This window comes from Mustela erminea, chromosome 1 (genome assembly GCF_009829155.1).
Source record: "Mustela erminea isolate mMusErm1 chromosome 1, mMusErm1.Pri, whole genome shotgun sequence".
Taxonomy (NCBI): Eukaryota; Metazoa; Chordata; class Mammalia; order Carnivora; family Mustelidae; genus Mustela; species Mustela erminea.
The window spans coordinates 41,806,678-41,828,019 of record NC_045614.1 but is presented as its reverse complement, the minus strand read 5'-3'; the positions used below and the strand labels follow the sequence as shown (position 1 = coordinate 41,828,019).

The window sequence follows — 21,342 nt, the reverse complement described above, 5'->3', positions numbered from 1 at the left end:
CAGGATCATAGTATGCCCTTATTTGGAAATAGGGTCATTGTAGATGTCAGTGGGAAGATGAGTCATTCTGGAGGGAGTGAGCCCCTAATCTCATGTGACTGGTGTTGTTCAGAGAAGACACCCATGAAAAGAGAGACATGTGAGGAGGGTGCTTGTGACTGTGGAGGCAGAGATTGGGGTGATGGCCTCTACAAGCCAAGGAAGGCCAAAGATCACCTGAGATCCACTAGAGCTAGAGCGAGGAAAGAAGGATTCCCTGATCTGTATCACAGGGAGTGCTGCCAACATTTTGATTTTAGACTTAGCCTCCAGAATGGTGAGACAGTAAATGTCTGTTGTTTTAAGCCACCCAGCAGCCCTAGGAAACTAATACAGGATCTACTAAGTGCCAAGTCTTACTCAAGAATTCCCTGCCCTCATGAAGCTCACATAGTAGGTAAAACCACTCTATTGTGACAAGGAACCTAACAATAAGACCTCTGGTGAGAAATAGTCCCTAAGCTGGATTGGAGGGGTTAATGGCAGTTAGCCAAGTGGAAGGAGCCGGAGAAGGTAGGCCTGGAAATAGGACATAGCCATGCTGTAGGCAGCCTAGAGAAAGGAGTTCCATCTGACTGAGGTGGAGGAGAGCCATGGGCAATGGTGGGATCCTGCAGGAGAGCAGGGTTCACATCCTACGGGACCACATCAGCCATCTAAAGGAACTTGGGAGTTTCCTTTAGTGCTTTCTTTTCTTCCTCATCAGAATTGCCACACATTATCAATCACATAATTTTATATCTTAGAAGTAGTCCTATTTCCACAATCAGGATTCAGATCCATTTCCCATCTAATTTTACTAATTAAGCAGAGAGAGAGAGAGAGAACAGGAATATGGAGACATCAGTGTTTACAAAATCAGACTTATGGAATATATACTTGTAGGGCAATATTTTCTATGACAATGGTAGCCTAATTGATCACATCAGCTAAATGCAGAAGAGTATTTATGGAGAGAAACATACATAGCATCGATGAGTGCATTTCTCCTGCGAGCATCATGATTTCTGGCATTATTAATAAACAAACGGGTCCAAAGGTCAATATATCACTTGTTTAATAAGTTGGCACATTTATTCTAACAATACTATATTTACATTTGTCCCATTTTCACTTTGTTTTACCCTCCACATCAGGACATTTGCCCTAATTGCTTTCTAATTTGTGTGCATTTTGTGTTTTAAAAATTTAAACCAAGAAACCTTTTTCAGGGGCTCTTTAAGTACTAAAGGGTGGGGGGTCTACTAGACTAATGGATCCATGTGTCACCTAGTGTCATGTGTAATGCATTTCTGAAGCACAAAATTGCATTCTTGTTTTTTTGTTTATTCTGGATCTCAATATAACTTATAAAGAAAACAAGTAGTATGAATCCGTGTTTGTTTGCTTAGCCAGAGACACAGGGAAATGCATATTCAGAGATATACTGATAGTGATGTTTCCATGGCAACAAAGCAGGCTATCATAATATTTAGATCCATCTATTACGCTTTAGTTTATTTTAGAATATGGTGTTAAAATGACAAAATAATACAGGCCTTATTTTCTTAAATAACTTTATAATAGCTTGTTTTTTTCTGGGTTAAAAATTTCGAAGACCTCATAAAATTAGTAAGAAGTCATTATTAAAAATGTAACTTTTTATTATTCCTTATTATTGTCAATTACTACATTTTTTTGTTGTTTATAGAAGTTTTAAAATTGCTTTACACAACACAGTAAGTCAGACGCAATGTTAAAAGTTAGGGAAAAGTATACATTTCTTCAAATTTCACAATTATGTTTTGTGGGAGATTTTTTTTTTCCTAGCTATTTGCTTTGTAAGCTTTAAGTTAATAATTTAAGAGATCTGCTGCTGAATAGGAGAAATCAGCTATGCAAGCTAGTGCTCTAAGATAATACCAGTCTCCTGTTGCTGTTTTGTTTAGGCTAATGTGCAGGTATATGAGAGTGAGATCTCTTACTGAAATCCTAGGATAACATCCATTTATATACTTAATACATAATATATGCAAAACAGCTTATGTGTGCCAGAGATATAAAAGTAAAGCAGGAAAAAAAGTGTAGTCCTATGAAGCTTTCTAGACAGGATGGGGGAAGGAGGTCTGTCCTAAAGTAAACAGTGAATACACCTTACATACAACAGTGTATAATGATTGAAAAAACATGAAGTTACATAAGATTATAGAGAGTAATGCCTGAGGGGGGAGAATTTACATCTAAATACAGTGTTGTTGCTTACATTTTTAAAAACGCTGTTTCAGTGATCATGCCTTTGATCACTAGATCAGACCCCCAAGGGATTCCTGGGCAGGTGGGTATCTCTTCTCTGAGAAAGAGGAAACCAAGCCACCATGTGGTCAAGGAGCCAGCTGGCAAGTTTCTGGAGGGGGACCACATCTTTTCATCCACAGTCTTGTAGGCACTTAATAAATTTGTGGAATAATTGAGTGAACATTTGAAAGAATGAATGTACCTTAAATGTGACTTTCAGATTGCACAAATATTATTCATGCCAATTTCCTAAGGTAGGGTTTCACAGAAAAAGAGTTAGAAGCTTAAACTTTAATTTGGATGTGATGTTCCTCCCCCTCCCTTTTTTTTCCTTCTTGTATTAGAAATCAGAGGGTGCGCCATCAGCCTACCTCTGACACTTAATTAGCAGTGTGACTTTGGGCAAAATCTAACCTCTCACTGTCTTGATTTGCTCATATTATAATTGGGAATAATGGTATATATTGCCTATCTCACAGATTTTTTTTTTTCTTTTTGAGAATCATGTAAGATAAAATACGTGAGTCTCTAGAGGCTCATGTACTTCTAAAGTCATTTCAGTCCTTTAAACTGAACTGGGTAAATATTTTTTTCAGGCAATCCATAAGTAATCTTTGATGTCTCTTACTCTTAGTTTAATGGGAATTTTCAGTATGAAGTGATCATATAATTAAAGAAAAAATAAACCTAATTAGCTTCTTTCTATGTAGCAAGGGTGATCTTTGAATGCCAGACTCTGGGAGTTCTCTCACCTATGAGCCTTGCTGTTAGTGTGGAAATGTGCTGCTGAGTGAATCATTAAAAAATTAACTATTTGTAAATAAGTATAAGGATTCCATATTTGACATTTTTTCCTGTTAGTGTTCAGAGAGTTACTGCATTATGCTCGTTTGTTTTTATTTTTAGTATTCCTATGATGATACAATATATTGCCAATAATATAATATATAATGTAACACCATATATTCATTGCTAAAATCATATGTATGTTAAAGGCAACTGTTCTGTGACATTTATAAACAGTCTCAGTGACTGATGTACTCAGCCAGCTACAGGTGCCAAAGATCAGGAGCTTTTGAAACTCATTTCATGTGTTGAATTTAACAAATATTACTTAGCAACTACTTCATTAGTTGTGAGGGGAAAACAATAGAAATTATGATGTTCCTGGGGAGAGAGACCTATAAAAAGCAAAGGCTAAGTATAGACAAAACGGAGTAATAGTTGAAGGCTTCAAAAGAGAAGGAAAAATGTTGGCGGGGCTTGAATGATGTATGTTTGGAAAGATGAGGAGAAGATATGTAGAGTGTGTCCTTGCCTGGGGACAGAAAGCAGGGTGCTAAAACTTGCTGAGCACCTCATATATTCCAAGAATTTTGCATTTATTTTCTCATACATATTTTCTCATACCTGCACTTTTCAGATAATCTTAATTTTTCAGAAGAATCGGTGCTTCAAAGAGGTTGAGAATTTGTATGAAATCATAGAGCTAGTTTTAGTAGCAGATACTCCTACTGAAATATAAGTTCAAATTCTTTGTTGAAGAAGCCACGGACACATTTTAATTTAGACTGTTAAAAGTTTTTAAAAATGTTTGAGAACATAATTAAGATAACTACATTGAGGTATTACATGGGTCCCATATTCAGAATATTGTCAGCTTATGTGATTTTTTTTTAAACCTTCAAATGGGCAAGTATATGTTCCTAAATGAGGGGACCCAGTATATATTCATATTACTAATTATTAAAATTCCTTGATGGCACTTCCAACATGATGGTTAATTTTGAATTATAACATTGTAATATTCTTAAAAACTCAGCTTTCTTCACGTTGTAATGTTTTGTGTAAAAGCACTGGCTTTTTCTAGGGTCCTAGTTAAATCAAATTAACTTTTAAAATATGGTGTTTATACAGATTTTCTGAATTCTCTTAAATCTCTGATATACCTGAAGATCTTTGTTTCAAAGAAAAGTAAAATGATTTATAGTATTGCCAGGCAGGTTTTTAAAATTATGATTTTGATGGTAAAGCTGAGCATTTTTTTAATTCATGAAGAGTTAGAAGAAAAATGCTTTTAAGAAGTAAAGATTTACTTTATTTTTCAGTTTACATTAACTGTTCATGTGTTAAATTTGAGTATTGTAAGAGAAATTAGCATCCATAATCAAGTAGAGAGAGTTGTGGGTTTTTTGTTTGTTTTTTTTCTAGATCTAATATACTACAAGAACAAAACTGTCAATAGCATATTTAAATATTCTTAATTTTCTTGTTTGATTTAACAACCCACCATTTACTTTTTCTAAATACATAAGGGGCTTTCTCACTGATAGAGTCAGGATAAATAGTTACAGGGTTGTTTGAAAAATTCATTTAAAACAGGTAATTATTATTTTTTTAAAAAATTTTTTATTTTTTATAAAACAGGTAATTATTTTAAAAAGGGTATGTTTAGATCATGAAAATTTTATTTTTGTTTGACTATGTGATACTATATAGTTTTTTTGCTTTCTGTTTTTGTTTTCTAATTTTTAAAGCAGTGTCAAAAACTCTCCCTTGATTAAAGGTTGTATGTTAGTAGTTCACTTATTATTGATAAATCACCCCCATATGAATCTTTTGAGACTTCCAGTTACAGTTTTTTTTTTAATTTGAGTAATAATTTTAAAAAATATTTCTGAAAAATGTATTTCTGAAGCATCCTGGATACAGAAATAGCCTAAAGATTTTTATTTTCAAGATTTTATAATTTTCTCACCCCATCTAGTCCATCTATTTTGGTGTCAGTTTCTTAGAAAAGGGTAAATTTTCTTCATCGAGTCTTACAAAAGTCTTTAAATTTTATTTGTATATAAACATTAGCTCCTTTCTTTTTTCCATATACCTATTTCATCAACTTTCTTTAGTATTTCTCTATTAACTTAATTTCAGCAGCAACAAAATGTCTAAGCCAAGCAATTAATTGGTTTTGTTAAGAAATGCAATAAAAGGAAGCAGAAGGACATGGTGGAGAATAGGTACTGGGCATAAGCATTCCATTTGCTCCAGACAGCTGAGAGTACCTTTTATAGAGGGATCATGTTGCCTAAGTTGAAGCCATTTGTCCTGGATAGGTGCATATGAGGCCTGTGGAAAGCCACAAGAGGAGATGGAGGAGGTCCCAGCCCTCTGCCCTAGGCCTCTTGGACAGACAGATCTACAACACAATTACCATAATAGTTCAGAATTCTTAGACTATGCTTCCTTCACATAGGATTGAACATTTCTAACTAGACCTTGAGATACATAAACATAAGTTCAAAGTAGAGGATGGGGCTCAAGTTTGAGAAGCAGAAATGGCCGAAGTGACAGACTGTGCTCGATTATCCCAGTACCTGAGACATAGATACATACTTTACATCCATATGCATGCATGTCTTTTGAATCAATAACTGAATATTAGGATAAGGAATGTGGACTTTATCATCTAGACAATAAGGAATGAATGCAGATTTTTGAGCAGGTATTGAAAATTGGGGGTGTGTTTTATGAAGAAAACCTGAACTCAGTGATGTGGGTACAGGACAGATAGTTTGGATGGGAGGGAAGACACTACAGCTGAGAAGAAACGCCCAAAAGTTGGCTGGGCTTACTGTACACATGAAGTTAAAAAGAACCGGACCAAAGTCAATGGAACTTTCCTCATCAATTATGACAATACCTTTGTCAAAGTCCGTAACAGATTTGAGCCACAGCGTTTTGGGAAATGGAAAAGTAATGTCTTTATAATAGAGCTCTTTTGAAAATTAAGTGAGATAAATTTCAGAAAATTTTTATCAAAGAGCCTAGCAAATCTCTTCATCCCTTAATTTCTTCCTATATCCATTTAGTCAATGTTGATAAATTGTATTCTAATAGTATTGGGGATTGCTGAGGTATAAAACACAGACAAGCATACTGGAGTCATATGCTTACTACTACAGATAATTGAACATTCATAATTCCAGCAAAATTCAAATGGTGCCAGTGAAAAAATAGAAACGGCAAGAGAGAGGGTAGCCTTTACAGAACAATGAGCATGATTGAATAGAATGAATTGAAAAGACATAGGAAAGAGAAGTGACAGATTGCATATGGAAGTCATAGAGAACAATGATAGGAAGATGGAAGTTGGAAGAGGAACTGGCTTTTGTAAGGGCCATTATGAGCATCTGAAAATGAAATGTCAAATATGAGGTGGCAATTGGACAGCCAAAAAATGTCTGGAAGGCAAGCAGAAAATGCCCATTTTGAATCAAAATTTTGGTAGACACGTCACCGGTACAGACAGAAGGGTAGAGTTTCCTGAAAAAAAAAAAAAAAAAAAGTAAAAAAATGATAGCTGCTTTTATTTATTGAACACGTCTAAAATTAGACAGTGTGTTAAGAAATTGGCATGAGTGCTCTTATTTCTTGCTCACAAATATAGTAGAAATAATTGCTGTTATTATCCTCAATGTACAGATGATGAAAGTGTGAATCAGCAAGTGAAGTAATGTGCCCCAACCAGAGTCTCAGAGGAGGGATTTGTACCTGGGTTTGTCTAATTCCAGAGGACAAAGACCTGAGTTCCACCCAAGTAAAACTTGGAGGAAACAGAGAGATGGTTAGGATGGAGGGTGGGGAGATGTTTACAGGAGTCAAGTATGAGGGTCATTGGAGGATATTTTTGTGGGGTAATCTGTGCATGTTTGAAAACATAGAGGACAGATGAGAGAGACTTAAGTAGGGACAGGTGAAAGGCAAACACTCAGAAGGAACAACAACTTGTGTGCACTTTTATGATTTTTTGCACTTTTTAAAGATTTTATTTATTTGACACAGAGTGCACAAGCAGGGGGAGCGGCAGAGGGAGAGGGAGAAGCAGACTCCCTGGTAAGCAGGGAGCCCGATGCAGGGTTCAGTCCTGGGATGATGACCTAAGGGTCATCCATGGGATCATGGGATCATGGGATCAATCCATGGGATCATGACCTAAGCCAGAGGCAGATGCTTAACCAACTGAGCTACCCACGTGCCCCATTTTTTTCATTTTTCACAGGACTTGCACATGTGTGATGCTAGAAATCCCTTTCTTAAAAAACCCTGTGAACTTCAAAGGGCGGGTGTTGTCCCCAGTTTTCAGGTGGAAAGCTAAGAGACACAGAGCTATCAAGTGATACTCCTTTAGTCCTGTGGTGTTGATTGTGATAAAGCAAAGGCGAGATTTCTGGTGTTCTTACTCCTCTGTTCTTTTCCTAGGCCACCATGATAGAAAGTTCAGAAATCTGCAACACAGGCACGCACAGAGGGTTTGACTGGGTAGGGAGAATCGCCATGGAAATTCCAGAAAATGCCATGATTAAAAGATGGTCTAACTCAGTTTAAACTTCTATCAAGGACCCACACAATGCCATGAAATACGCTATTATCTAGAGGTATTAAAGGTGAAAATGATATTGCTCTAATCTTAGTGCAGCCACCAAAACAGGAGAACAAAATGAACAAACACAAAAGTATGGGAGCTTCAGGGGTGAAAGGCTGGAGGCAATTTCAGGGGTTTCAAGAAAGGATTATGTGCCTGAAGCTGGTTTTGAAGATGAATAAAAGTATGCTATACCCATGAAGAAACAGGAACACATTTTGCATGTCTACACCAGCATTTTGCGCTCAGGGAAATCCAGATAGTCTGTTACTCTTACCGGGTATGTGGCTGACAGTTGGGGGCACTAGAGCGGTGCAATGATGGGAGACAGGGAAGCTGAACTGTGGGATACCTGTGTGGAAGTGTCTTATAGACTATGTTTATGGGCTGGGCAGTCACCCTTTATGCCAGAATTCCCAAATTCTATTAAAAAACAAAGCGCCTGGGTGGCTCAGTGGGTTAAAGCCTCTGCCTTTAGCTCAGATCATGATCCCAGGGTCCTGGGATCGAGCCTCGCATGCAGTTCTCTACTCAGCAGGGAGCCTGCTTCCTCCTCTCTCTCTCTCTCTGCCTGCTTGTGATTTTTGTCTGTCAAATAAATAAATAAATAGAATCTTAAAAAAAACAACAACACGAAGCCTTTCCTGAAGATGTTAAGATCTTATTAGCTGCTTCCCTATATGCTAAGTAGGCTTAGAAAATACTGAATACTTGGGGTGCCTGGGTGACTCAGTGGTTAAACATCTGCCTTGAGCTCAGGTCATGATCCTGGAGTGCCAGATGGAGCCTGGCATTGGGCTCCCTGCTGAGCAGGGAGTCTGATTCTTCCTCTGCCCCTCCCGCTCATGCTCACTCTCTCTCTCAGATAAATAAATAAATCTTAAAAAAAGAAAAAATATGGAATACAGAAGTCTGCTCAGAGTACACCTGTTTTAAAACCTCTTTAAAGGCCAAGTTTATAATAAGAAATCTATTTGCAATAGACATTTTGGGGACCCAGTGTGACATCCCCTTTGCCCACCTTAATTTATTTGCAGGAGGGTAGACAGTTTCTTGCAAGTTCACAGTGAAAGGTCTGATGAGTCGGGAGGAATTACTGCCCTCAGCGAAAACCCTCCACTGTTGCGGCTAGAAGCCTGTGTATAAATGCCCCAGACTCCCATCTTGGAAAATGACAGTTCTGCACAGCATTTGTAAGCATGTTGGAAGTTTCTGTACAGTCAAGCCCTCCTGGACTCCAGTAGCAGCTTCTTACTGTCCTCACTCCTTCCCTCCTACCTCCTGAGACCATCTCCCACACACGATCACCTGAGGCTCTAAACAAAACTAAAACACTATTGAACTTTGTTGAACAAGCCATTGTTTTTACATAAGGCAACATATTTTTCCCCCCAAAGACACACCTGTTGCCACAGTAGAATTTTCCCTTAGGGACTTCAGAGTTGATTAAATGTTTTGAGAACTGGGCTGATATATTAAATAAGAAAGGGAATAGAATAAGAGGAGACACTGAATTTGGAGGTTGGGATACAGAGCAGAAAATAATGGTCGTGTTTTGGACTTGCTGGTACTGAAGATGAAGGAGAGTCAATTAGTGATGTCTTTATATTCAGATTTGGGAGATCTTCCAGAAGCTTCTGTGTGTGTCAGGAAAATGGAAGAAAACTCATGGTCATGCATGGTAACACAGTTTGTTGGTTTGTTTTCTTTTTATAGTGGTGCATGCTGTAATGAGATTTTTCAGCTAATTGAAGCTCTACCACTTGTAGTAGAAGCTGAATCATTGCGTGGGATTCTTTTATTTATAACACCTGGTACCGTGGAGATGAGGATGAAAACTGTAACGGAACTGCGATCTTGATTTTTATTGCCTTTCTAGATGTGTTCATTGAGTTTTTTCTTTTTTTTTTTAATATTTTATTTATTTATTTGACAGACAGAGATCACAAGTAGGCAGAGAGGCAGGCAGAGAGAGAGAGGGAAGCAGGCTCCCCGGTGAGCAGAGAGCCCGATGCGGGGCTTGATCCCAGGACCCCGGGATCATGACCTGAGCTGAAGGCAGAGGCTTTAACCCACTGAGCCACCCAGGCGCCCCTCATTGAGTTTTTTCTTAGCTTTTTTATAGGAGTGCACAGCTTTCTTTCCCTAAAAGCTATCAAAGACAGTCTTGTCATTTACACTGTTTGGGTGATGATTGAATTTGGTAACCACAAACCACTATTTATTTCAACATTAAACATTAAAGACATTTAAAGCATGACGCATGGAAGGCTGTCACACTGCTTATATCTGTGTTCCTTTGACAGTTTATTTAACTATCACTACCAGGTAATATTCTGCATTTTAATTGAGAAGGTAACACTTTACCTCATAGCATCATGTAGAATTGTGTTACACAAGTAGTAAAGTTCACATGCAATTTTCAGCGATAATGATTTTAATGGTTCCTCATGCTCTAATTGCAAATGATAACAAGGAATTTGGAGGCAGAGCTCTAAATTTTTAAGCTTTAGGACCATTCAGTCAGCTGGTTAAAATTTCCAACATATTGCCACTTCTATGCTTCATTTTAATCCTCTTAGGGAAAAAATGGTTTGTTTTATTTTGCAGTCTTTTATTGTCATAATTTTTTGTATTTATGACCTACCCAATTGAACATATATGTACCTAATTCAACATATGGCCTTTGCCAGCATTTCCCATAAAATGTTCTACACAGAATTCTTTGGTCAGATATATTCAGATACTTGTAATACCCATCCAAATTATGAAACCTCATCAGTGCCTACTTTATGTTAAGGTCTCTGACTTACCGTGTATAAAGAAAACTCATTTAATTTGGCTTTACAGAGTGTCCCAAACTGATATTGGTGGGAAATGATAGCCCTTCTTTGGCTAATTTTAAGTCCTGCAGAGGTGGACTTTTATTCTAGCCCTCAGTTATGCTCAGTAACATTTCACATATTCTGCTTGCTAGGTGATTACCTAAATTAATCTACATGGAGAAACCAGCACCAGCAATCAGTAGCTAGTCGAATCAGATTCCAAATTAGGCACACGAGTATCAGGAAACCAGAGTCACCCCAGTCCTTTCTTAGTATCCATCACTAATTTCTTATGGTCTTGGCTACCTCTCCACAGCCTGGGGAGATGAGCCTAAAAGGAACATCCTTGAGAAGTCCATGGAAATCCTGCTCAATCCAGAAAACCAACAGACAGGCATTAAGGCAGACTATTTTATATGCTAGGGATGATCCATGTGCATTTTCCCAAGGAAAGCAGTCTGAATGAGGAGAGTACTTCTTTCCTGGATCTACACACTTCCCTTTGATGCCAGCCTTGGAGATACTGGCCCTATGGTGTAGCTTGGAGCTTTGGGATATCATAGTACAGTATTCTAGACTATGGATGGAATGGAGGAAGAGTAAACAAAAGAAAAGGAGATCTGGAGATCTGGGGTTTTTCTTTGTTTTTCACTCCATTTCCCCAGTTTTACTTGTACTCAGGTGTGTGCGCGTACGCGTGGGTGTATTCTATAGTTTTATCACATATGTAGTTTGTGTATCCACCACTACCATCAATATCCCCGACAGTGCCCTTTTATAACCACACCCATACCTCTGCTTCCACCTCTCTAAACACTGGCAACGTGTTCTCTATTTCTAATTATTTTTAATTTAAAAAATATTATATAAAGGGAATCATGCAGCATGTAACCATTCAGGATTTTTTTTTCATGCAGTGTAATTCTCTGAAGATCCATCCAAGTTGAGAGGTATATCAGTAGTTCATTGCTTTTTATTGCTGCATAGTAGTCCATAATGCCTACATCCCACTGTCAGCTTAACCGTTGACCTATTGCAGGACATCTGGGTTATTTCCATTCCAGGGTTATTGCAAATAAAGCTGTGTGAACTTTCATGTACAGAATTTTATGTGAAGGTATGTTTTCATTTTTTCTGGGATAAATGGTCGTCACATAACTGTTTTCCAGAGGGCTGTACACTTTGGCATTCCTATCAGCAAAGTAGGAATGATCCAGTTTCCCCACATCCTTGCAAGGTCTAGTGTTGTCACCATCTATTATTTTTAGCCATTCAAATATGCATGCTGTGCTGTCTCATTAGGGATTTACTTTGTATTTCTCTGATGGCTAATGATGCTGAACATTTCACATTGTTATTGCCATCTGTATATCCTCTCCAGGGAAGTGTCTGTTCAGGTTTCTTGCCCATTTTCTAACTGAATAGTTTTATTTTTTATTATTGAGTTTTGAGGGGACTCAACGTATTCTAGATACTGTTCATTTACTCAGTAAGTGGTTTGCAGACATTTTTTTTCCCAGTGTGAAGCTGGTCTTTTCATTCTCTTCACATGGGCTTTCATAAGGCAAAAGTTTTTAATTCTGATAAGTCCAGTTTATTAGTCTTCTCTTAATAATTCAGGTACTTGTTGTCAAATCTTTTGTTATCAAAAACTCTTTGCTTCGCCCTAGATCCCAAAGATGCTCTCCTTTTATTTCTCTGAAAGTTCTATAGTTTTCTTTTTTTTAATTTTTTATATATATTTAAGTTTCTGATTCATTTTGAGTTCATGTCTATATATGAGTGAGGTTTAGGTCCTTTTCTCTCTTTTCTTTGCTGGAGGGGAGGTCGGGGGCATGGGGTAACTGGGTGATGGGCATTAAGGAGGACACATGATATAATGAGCTCTGGGTCTTATATGATGAATCACTAAACTCCACCTCTGCAACTAATAATACATTGTATGTTAATTGAATTTAAAAAAATTTAATTAAATTTAAAAATTTAAGTTGAGCATATTTACATGAGTCTAATTCTAGGCTATTTTGTTCCGTGAATCTATGTATCTAGCCCTTCACCAATACCACACTGGCTTGATCATTGTATCTATAAAATAAGCTTTAGTATTAGGTAGAGTGATTATTTCCACTTTAGTCTTCTTAGTAAAGATGGTCTTAGCTATTCTAAAGGTCTGTGATTTTACATACAAAAAATAAATGTAGAACAAATTTTTTAAATGTGCTAGAATTTTGGTTAGTAGTTGCATTAAACTTATATATCATTCTGCAGAGAGTTCTTACTATGTTGAGTCTTCCAGTCCACAAACACAGTATGGCTCTCCATTTGCTTACATTTGATTGTTTTCTGTCAGTATCTTGTCACTCTTGGCATATGTTTTATTCTCTGTATACCTAAATATTTCATTTTTTTTTGAATGATTGTAAGCATTTCTGCATTTCTAATTTGGGTTTCTACATGTTCAGTGTTAGTGTCTAGAAATCGTGTCTTGTATGTTATTTAACTCACTTACTTATACTGAGAAGTTGTTGTTTCATTTTTCTTTGTTTTTGATAGTTTCCTTCTCCTTTTCCATTTAGACATGTCATCTGCAGATAGGGGTAGTTTGTTTCTTCCTCTCCGAACTGTATCCTTTTTATTTCTTGTTCTTTCATTATTGCAGTACATTTTAGTACAATATTAAGACTGTTAGGTAAGAATGGATATCCTTGTCATATTCCTGACATTAGGGAAAAGCCTTCAGTCCTATACCATCAGATATGATGGTAGCTGTACTTCTTTTTTTGTTGTTGTTGTTGTTTTAAGATTTTATTTATTTATTTGACAGACAGTGCTCACAAGTAGGCAAAGAGACAGGCAGAGAGAGAGGAGGAAGCAGGCTCCCCCATGAGCACAGAGCCCGATGTGGGGCTCGATCCCAGGGTCCTGGGATCATGACCTGAGCCGAAGGCAGTGGCTTAACCCACTGAGCCACCCAGGCACCCCTGTAACTGTACTTCTTTATACATGCTTTTTTATCATGTTGGTTTGCGTTTCAAGTCAAGCTAAGTAGAAGTTCCGAATAATTTCAGAGTTTGCAAGAATTGAAAAGGAGACAAAAGTAGATTTCTGAGAAGTTTCTATCTAGTAATTCATGGATTTAGTTTTTACTTATTTTGACTCATAAGGAGAGGTTGTTCTACTACAGTTCTTGCCAAGCATGGATTCTACACAGTCTTCACTTGAGTTTGGGTGACACATGTAACCTTCAAGTAGGTCATTCAGTCACCTAAAACTTTTTACACACTCAGGCTACCTTTATCTCCATAGTCTCCAGTTTTCCTCCAAAAGGGAGGAAATCTTGCTATGTTTTGAAGTAGATGTTCTTATGCATCAGTGTTTTTCCTTGGTTGATCCCTGTGTCTGAACACACTCTACCTCTTCATCTCCTCTCCCCCCCTTCTGACTGGCCAACTGCTGCTCTTTCAACACATCTCGTCCATCTCTAGGTTGAGTGTTTGTTCCTCTGTGTACTTACCTCTGCAAAGAGCAGGTTCTCACTGTTGGTATCAAGTCTATTTCTAACCAGACAGGGCTCTCCTTGAAAGGACGCTCCAGTGATTTATATTTCAGAACATGCATGCAGCGCGCTGAAGTCTTCAGTGGATAGTTGTTCAGTAAGTGACTGCTTCACTTCTCATCCTTGCTGCTAAATGGATGTTCCAAAGATTCTTTACCTCATGGGCATTTTCATACGTTCCACAATGAAATGTTTTAAGATACTTAATCTGGGTTGAACTTGATATATCTTAGTAGGAAGCCAGAAAGTTCTATTTTATGTGCTTAGACTTTAGCCAGTGAGCTTCTTAAAAATGCAGATCCCATTCTAACTTACTAGTTTTAAGTGATTTACCAAGTATCTGCCTTCGTAATAGGAATCTAGGTAATAATGGCACAGTTGGTCCTATACAGTGCTTGGAGTAACATGAACTAAGAATTCAGGGGGGTGGGTATTAAAAAAAAAACAAAAATTCATTGTAGTCACAGCGATTTGCTAGCAAGAAAGCCCTGGAAAACATGTTGAAGCCGGTATAGGTATTTTGCTTTGCTTTCCCACACGTTTGCTCTACAAACTGGCTACAGGTAACCAAAAAATAAAATTCTTTGCCCATGTATAGCATTAGAGACAGTATCAATGCAAGTATCTAGCAGGTCTGTTCTAGGCCCCATTAGGACTTTAAACAAAAGGATTTTTTTTACCTCTAGGGGAGAAGAGACATTATTAGTTTCCATAGAACTCTTTTATCCTTTTTTTGCATATTCGAGCTAAAATCAGTGATGAATCACTTCCATGGTGTGAATTTATGTAACAGAATAAAACAAGAATTGGGTAAGAAATCAGCAATGATGACTCATACTTGGTTGCCAAAAATTGTCATCTGATATTATTTTTCCATGTACAGGCTATGTTCTGATATGATGCACTTCCCCATTTAGATATTGGAAAACATTTGGATGGTCTAGTTTTGCAGTTCCAGCTCAGTCAGGTATCAGGAACCTTAATATTTTCATTATGTTGCATTTTAGTTACACATTTAAGATAATATAATACCGTGTTACCCTATCGTTTTTGTAGGGAAACTTTTTGTTAAATAAGTGCAGAAACATATTTTTTTTTCTTCTTTTATGGGCACTTATAGTGAGTTTTGCTGAATAGCTTCATTCCGTGCTTATACCCTAGTAATTTAATGCTGCTTTTCAGTAACATTAAAGTGAAACAAGTAGACCTTCTTATTTCCCACTGATAGGCTGATTTAAGGTGTTTAGAATATTCATAGCTGTCTACAGTCTGTAGTTTTATCAGTTTGAAGATAATTATTTGGCTTTTTACATTTTCAAGGCAGGGTTGAAATTTTCCTAGTTGTGTTCTGAAGTAGACATACTGCCTTACCACACAGGCAATTTATATGAACCCTTAAGAGCTATGAAATGAGTGTATTTTTTCACGAATTGACAGTGCAATTGTTCTGATACAGAAAGTGACACCACTGAGTATATTAACGGCGGAATTCACAAGGTTTGGGTTCAAAGAAACAGATTTTTTTTCTTCCTCTTTCCCCAAAAGCTTTGTTCAGAATGAGCCAATATAATTTTCTCCCTTCTGTAATTTATGCTGGAGAATGAGAATCAGAATTTGTTGTCCTGGACTGTGGCTGGAAGAAATTTAACAATTTGAAAAAATAATCACTGCTGATCAAAATAGCATTTGCTTTAATTGCTTTATTAAAAACATGGGGGACAAAAGTCTTTGGACATTGTAAAAATGATTTTCATTTTTTCACAGCTATATACGTAAAGGAATAGGAGGATCTAATTTACTGTGATCCTTTGAAGTCTACCGGGGTGGTAATTTTCAGTGATACACATCCTCTATGGAACCCTTCCAGACATAGGACAAATAAGACTTGTAACCAGAATCTGAATGTTTTTGCTTCTTTTTGTGAATAACAACAATATTTATAGGTATAATAAAATTTATTTAGGCTACTTATGATAAAAAAAATTTTGGGAGAGAAATTCATGAATGGCTGGCTTTCGTTAAAACGTATACACATCTCCAAGAGGTGATGAATCATTGTGGCAAATGTGGATATTGGTTTATGTATATTTTTGGTTCAAGATATTTCATGTCCTTCTTTGAGTCTTACTGTGTGGTTATTTCTTTCCACTATGCTTTATCCTTTGGGATAGCCCAGGCCATTTCTGACACTATTCCAGCACCACAGGATTAATGGGTATATAGTTTTATCATATTGCTGAATTACTAAGAAGCTTTAATAATGAAATCAAAATCCTAATTTTCCTTCTCCAAGCAAATGTTCTCCTCTTGAGATTCCTGAGAAAGGGTTATAAAAATTATCCTGCAAAAGAATGGATTGTCTTTGTGTGAAGATTTGAATTTGTGTTGTCCTTTCTGAAATTCCATTTTGTTTTGTTTTCAAATCAGATCTTGAAAATTTTAAAACCAAAATGAGGAGTACGGTGTCTGTGCGTGAAGGTCAGGGAGTCGTCCTGCTCTGTGGCCCGCCGCCACACTCCGGAGGTGAGAAGTGGTCTGTTTGTGTTTTTTATACTTATTGAGTAAGTTTCATTGCAAGACCTACAGCATATGTACTGTTATTGCTCCCTTAAATTACCCTTAGAAAATTGATAACCCAAGTATTGGATTCTGTCAGCTGAGTTGGAATGTAAGAAACTCTACAAAAGAGTCCATCCAGAGAAGTTTATAAACATAATTTATTACAGCAAGAAGTGTTGTAAAGGCAAGTGAGATCAAGTTTGTTTCAATTACCTAATGGTGCTGAACAGTGCTTCTTATGCCATATCATTTGTTACTTAATTTTAGACCATGACATACATTAGAATCTTTGTGGAATCTTTGTGGTTTCCTTCTTTCTCTGACTCTCTCCCTTTCCCTCTCTGTATCTCTCATATACACACTTAAACATGATGATTAATCTATGCTATTTGATCTCTTTTTGTATGATACACATGTGAAAATGATGTGTGCATGTGTATTCACATCATTGTCATCAGGGTGTTGGAATTACAAATTTTATGCTACATTGGTATAAGTTGAAATACTGCTTTAAGTTCAGAAGCTTCACACTACCCGAGTGAAAATGAACTTCAGCATGTATGAAAATAATTTAATAAGCACTGCTCCCCAGGAAGAGCCTGGAGTGTGGGTTTGATTTTGCTCTCATGCTTACTCCTGCAAACTTGGTCATTTGCGGGAACAAAGAGGGCATTATTAATATATAAATCACTGTTCTTGGAGAAACAAACTATTCTTTTTTTGAAAGGATGGGAATTACTGAGAGATAAATGTGTTAGAGAGGATTTTTCTGACCAGAGGCAAAACTGAGAAGTCTTCCCATCACAGTGAAGTTTATTCAAATGAAAATATGATGGATTTATTTGTTTTGTGACATACAGGTCCTTTCTCCCCAGTCAGTTTTAATCACAAAACTCTCAGTCCAATAAAACAAACATATCCCATCTTGGCTATCTGGGCACTTGAGGTATATGAGCCAAGAAAATATTACAAGTGCGGGGCTTGACTAGCAGACATGATTGCCATGGTATTGGAGGTATAGGTTTATTTCAGGCTCCTCAATCTACTTCAGTAGTGTATATTTTCTGGAATCCTGACTTCCCAAAGAAATTTTAACTTTGAAGGGAAACAGAGTCTCGTGAATGCAGGTTAAATAACTGAGCTCAAACTGGCTTGAAGAAAATAGGGAGTTTACTGGCCCCACATCACTGGGATGATTAGTTGGCCTCTGGTTGAGCTGTATAGTTGTCAGGGAGATGCACCACCCAGAAAGACTTGTGGCCTCACTGAGCGTATGGGTGAGCCTCCAGGTCTTAGCTCCCTTCCAGTCTCCTCAACTATAGAAAGTCAGTTGCACATAGTCTCACCCTGTCTGCAGCAGCCCACATCTGGTGACTCATCAGGGTAGGAATAAAAGGTCAGCCCTTTCTGCTCAACACTAGAGAGTTCAGGTGGGCAGTCCTTCTAGAGCTTCCCACCAGAATATCCAGGGCATTGTTGGATCATATCACAGTTGGACTTATTTTGCTTCCCAGTCCTCCTCCTTCTTCTTTCCTTTTATAAGGTTTGATCATTGATAAAAATACTTGATCCCAAACTCTATCTCATTGTCTTTTCCCTGAGAACCCAGTCTGGCATTCTGCTGGAGCCCCAGGTTCAATTAATTTTATGAACAGTTGTCTTTTCCTTGTATCTCTTGGCTCTAATTCCCTCAGTGTTGATCCCATGTAATGTAGAATCCTTGTGGTGTCAAAGGTGGCCTTCAATAACTCCAAGCTCTTGTAGTCCCTAATGCTAGAGATGCTAATGAACCAGATAACCTGTTGCTTAATGGCTCTTGGTTTTAACTGAATCACCCTCATTTAGGGGATGGTTCCTGCAGTAGGAGGTCGGGGTCAACTGTCTACTGATAAGCACTAAGATGAGAAACATATTTTCTACAAGAAAAGAGGGTTTTGCTATGAGAAAAAAAAGGAGGCAGTGTATCAGAAAGAATCAATGGTTAGAACTACACATAGTAAGGAAGTATAAATATAAATTTATTTTTAAAACAAATGTAAAATAACAGCTGGAACATCTTAGTTTATGATGAGCTTTAGAAATGTTGGCCTGATTTAAGATCCTGACTGAGTGATCTCTAAGTGTTTTTACACTTAGACAGATTTGCTAATAACAAAGGCAGGACCTCTCCATTGACTAAGCTGTTGGATGAAACATGTTTCAAAAGATGAATCTTTTCTAATATCGTGCAACTGGAGAACTGTCGGTGACTTCTTGTATTTCTCTTCTAATTTTTTAGAGCACATAGGTTGGGGCGACTGTGGAAGTCAAGTAGGACTGTAGATGAAAACGGAAAGAAACTGCCCCGGATATGACATGTTAGCACTGAAGAAGCCGTACCATGCACACGGTTATAAAGAAGTGAACAAAAGCATGCCTTCTTCAGTGCTAGATCGTGCAGGAAAATGGTCAGGGCTCATGCGTCAGATTTAGATGCTGAAAACAGGATTCTCATTGATTCAAGTTTACCTAATGCTAAGATATTCACAGTTTACATCCACTGCCCTGACACATTGGCCTGTGAACTCCTTGAAGACAGAGCCCAAGTCACTGTTGGCTCTGCACCCGAGTGCCCAAGGGAAAGTGAATGTCCACACATATGAAAATAAATTAATAAGCATTTAACGAGCAGCACAAGGCTGGTTGGTGTAACACGTAGTCAGTAAATATTAGCTGAATAAATGCACACATTCATGAGATGACTAAAGGAATCCTTTTTCTTAGAGTTGGTCACTTATAAAGGCTTTTTGAGAAATCACTAGACACTTTATTTCTAGAGGTCTAAGCATCTAAAAACCAGTATGCCCTGGGTGCGAACCAGACAGGTGCAGGCACTGACAAATGAGAGCAAACTCCAACCACAGCAGCCGGTATCAGCCCTGCTTCCCAGCCCTTACTGACTTAGGGAGTTGTAATTCAATGAACGGTGTGAAGCAGGTCACAAAACAGCTGAAGCTGTGACACGAGGGCTTATCGGTCACATGGTATGTGGTGCCCATGGCCCACCCTGTGACCCTAGGAGACATGCACTTGCTTTTCTCTGTCTTCACCATTCTGCATTATCTTCATTCACTTCTTCCCATTTCTTCTTGGTCTCTTCTCAGGGACTGGAAATGTTTAATTATGTTGTTATTTTCTGATTACTGAAGATACCTTCATAGTCTGTTCGTCCACCATATTCCTTATCAGAGCCATACCCTACCAGAGGAGGCACATAATGGCAAACTAATCATAATCATAGTAATAGTAAAAATAATATTCCTAGTTCTAAGAGCCTATATTTATGGAGTTCTCCTTAGATGCTAAACAGTGTGATGGCTCTTCTTAGAAATCATCTGCTAGAAGTTTCTTTTGGTTAAAAGTATGGAGAGGAACTGGTTGAGTGACAATATAAGGGTCAGGAAGCTTCCATTCTGGAGATGCCAAGGGACTCAGCTCTCACCCAGCCAATACCTGAATGCCTTGAGTCCACACTCCTTGCTTATAAATGATGGGTGAAGCAGGAAGCTGGAAAAGAAACTTCAGCCCTGAGCCACCCAGCTGTTACTCAGCGCTATAGTTTGGGAGTTCACAAAGTGTGGCTTGGAGAGAAAGTAGTCTTCTTAAAATCATAGAACTCTGAAGAAATAGAATTAGATCCTCAACGCCTGAGTCCTGGGCCATGGCTCCTTCTATTATGGTACAGCCTAAACCAGCCCCCAGGTGCCGCTCTCTAAATGGTTGTAGTACAAAGAAACAGAGTCCTTAGTGAAAATGTCACTGTCCTAAGCCAAGGGCTTCTGACATTTCAGATCAGATGCAGCAGAGTTAGTGGTTTAGGTTTTTGGGTTTTTTGTGTGTTTTTTTTTTTTTTTTCTTTTAAGGTTTCATTTATTTATTTGACAGAGAAATCACAAGTAAGCAGAGAGGCAGGCAGTGAGAGAGGGGGAAGCAGACTCCCCAGCTGAGCAGAGAGCCCGATGTGGGGTTCGATCCCAGGACCCCGGGACCATGACCTGAGCCGAAGGCAGAGGCTTAACCCTCTGAGCCACCCAGGTGCCCTGTGGTTTAGTTTTAATATCCAAGGCCATTGTTTATGGAAACACAACAGACAACAGAGCAGCAATGCCTAAAGTCCTTGTGAGCAGAAATCCCCCCAGAGTTCAACCAAATGCCCAAGTCAGGTATGTGCTAGTCCAGGGCTTCTGAGAGTTTGATGGCAAATGAATCAACTGGGGACCTGCTAAAATGCAGATTCTGAATCAGTGGGTCTCGGCTGGAGCCTGAGATTCTGCATTTTCAATAATCTCTCTCAGGAAGCTGATGCTACTGGCCCATGGACCATACTCTGAAAAGCAAAATCCTAGCCTCTCTCTTCCATTATGTGGAGTCCCTAATGATTTCCCTGTTACCTATTTCTGCCCTCACTCTTCCTTTCTCCCTAGCCAGTTTCTTGTCCTAAACATTAGAATATGTTTTGTAGTTTGAGAACCAAAATATTACGTCTCCACTGAGGACATCACTTTATTTTTCCTCCATTCACGACTAAAGAGTCTTTCTCAAGATGATCTTCGCTCAGATTGATGCCCTTGTTTGGTGGCCTTCCTGGTCTTGAACAGATTTATATATACTTAATGTCTCCTAAAACT

General features: G+C 38.1%; 1 protein-coding gene across 1 annotated transcript in view; it reads left to right on the top strand.

Annotated features, from left to right (window-relative positions):
* CNTN3 (contactin 3) overlaps nt 1-21,342 on the top strand; it is a 336,483-nt gene that overhangs the window by 163,860 nt on the left and 151,281 nt on the right. Inside the window, exon 5 of the mRNA XM_032325229.1 lies at nt 16,544-16,639. Coding sequence (XP_032181120.1) covers nt 16,544-16,639 — 96 coding nt within the window. The remainder of the gene's footprint in view (nt 1-16,543; nt 16,640-21,342) is intronic.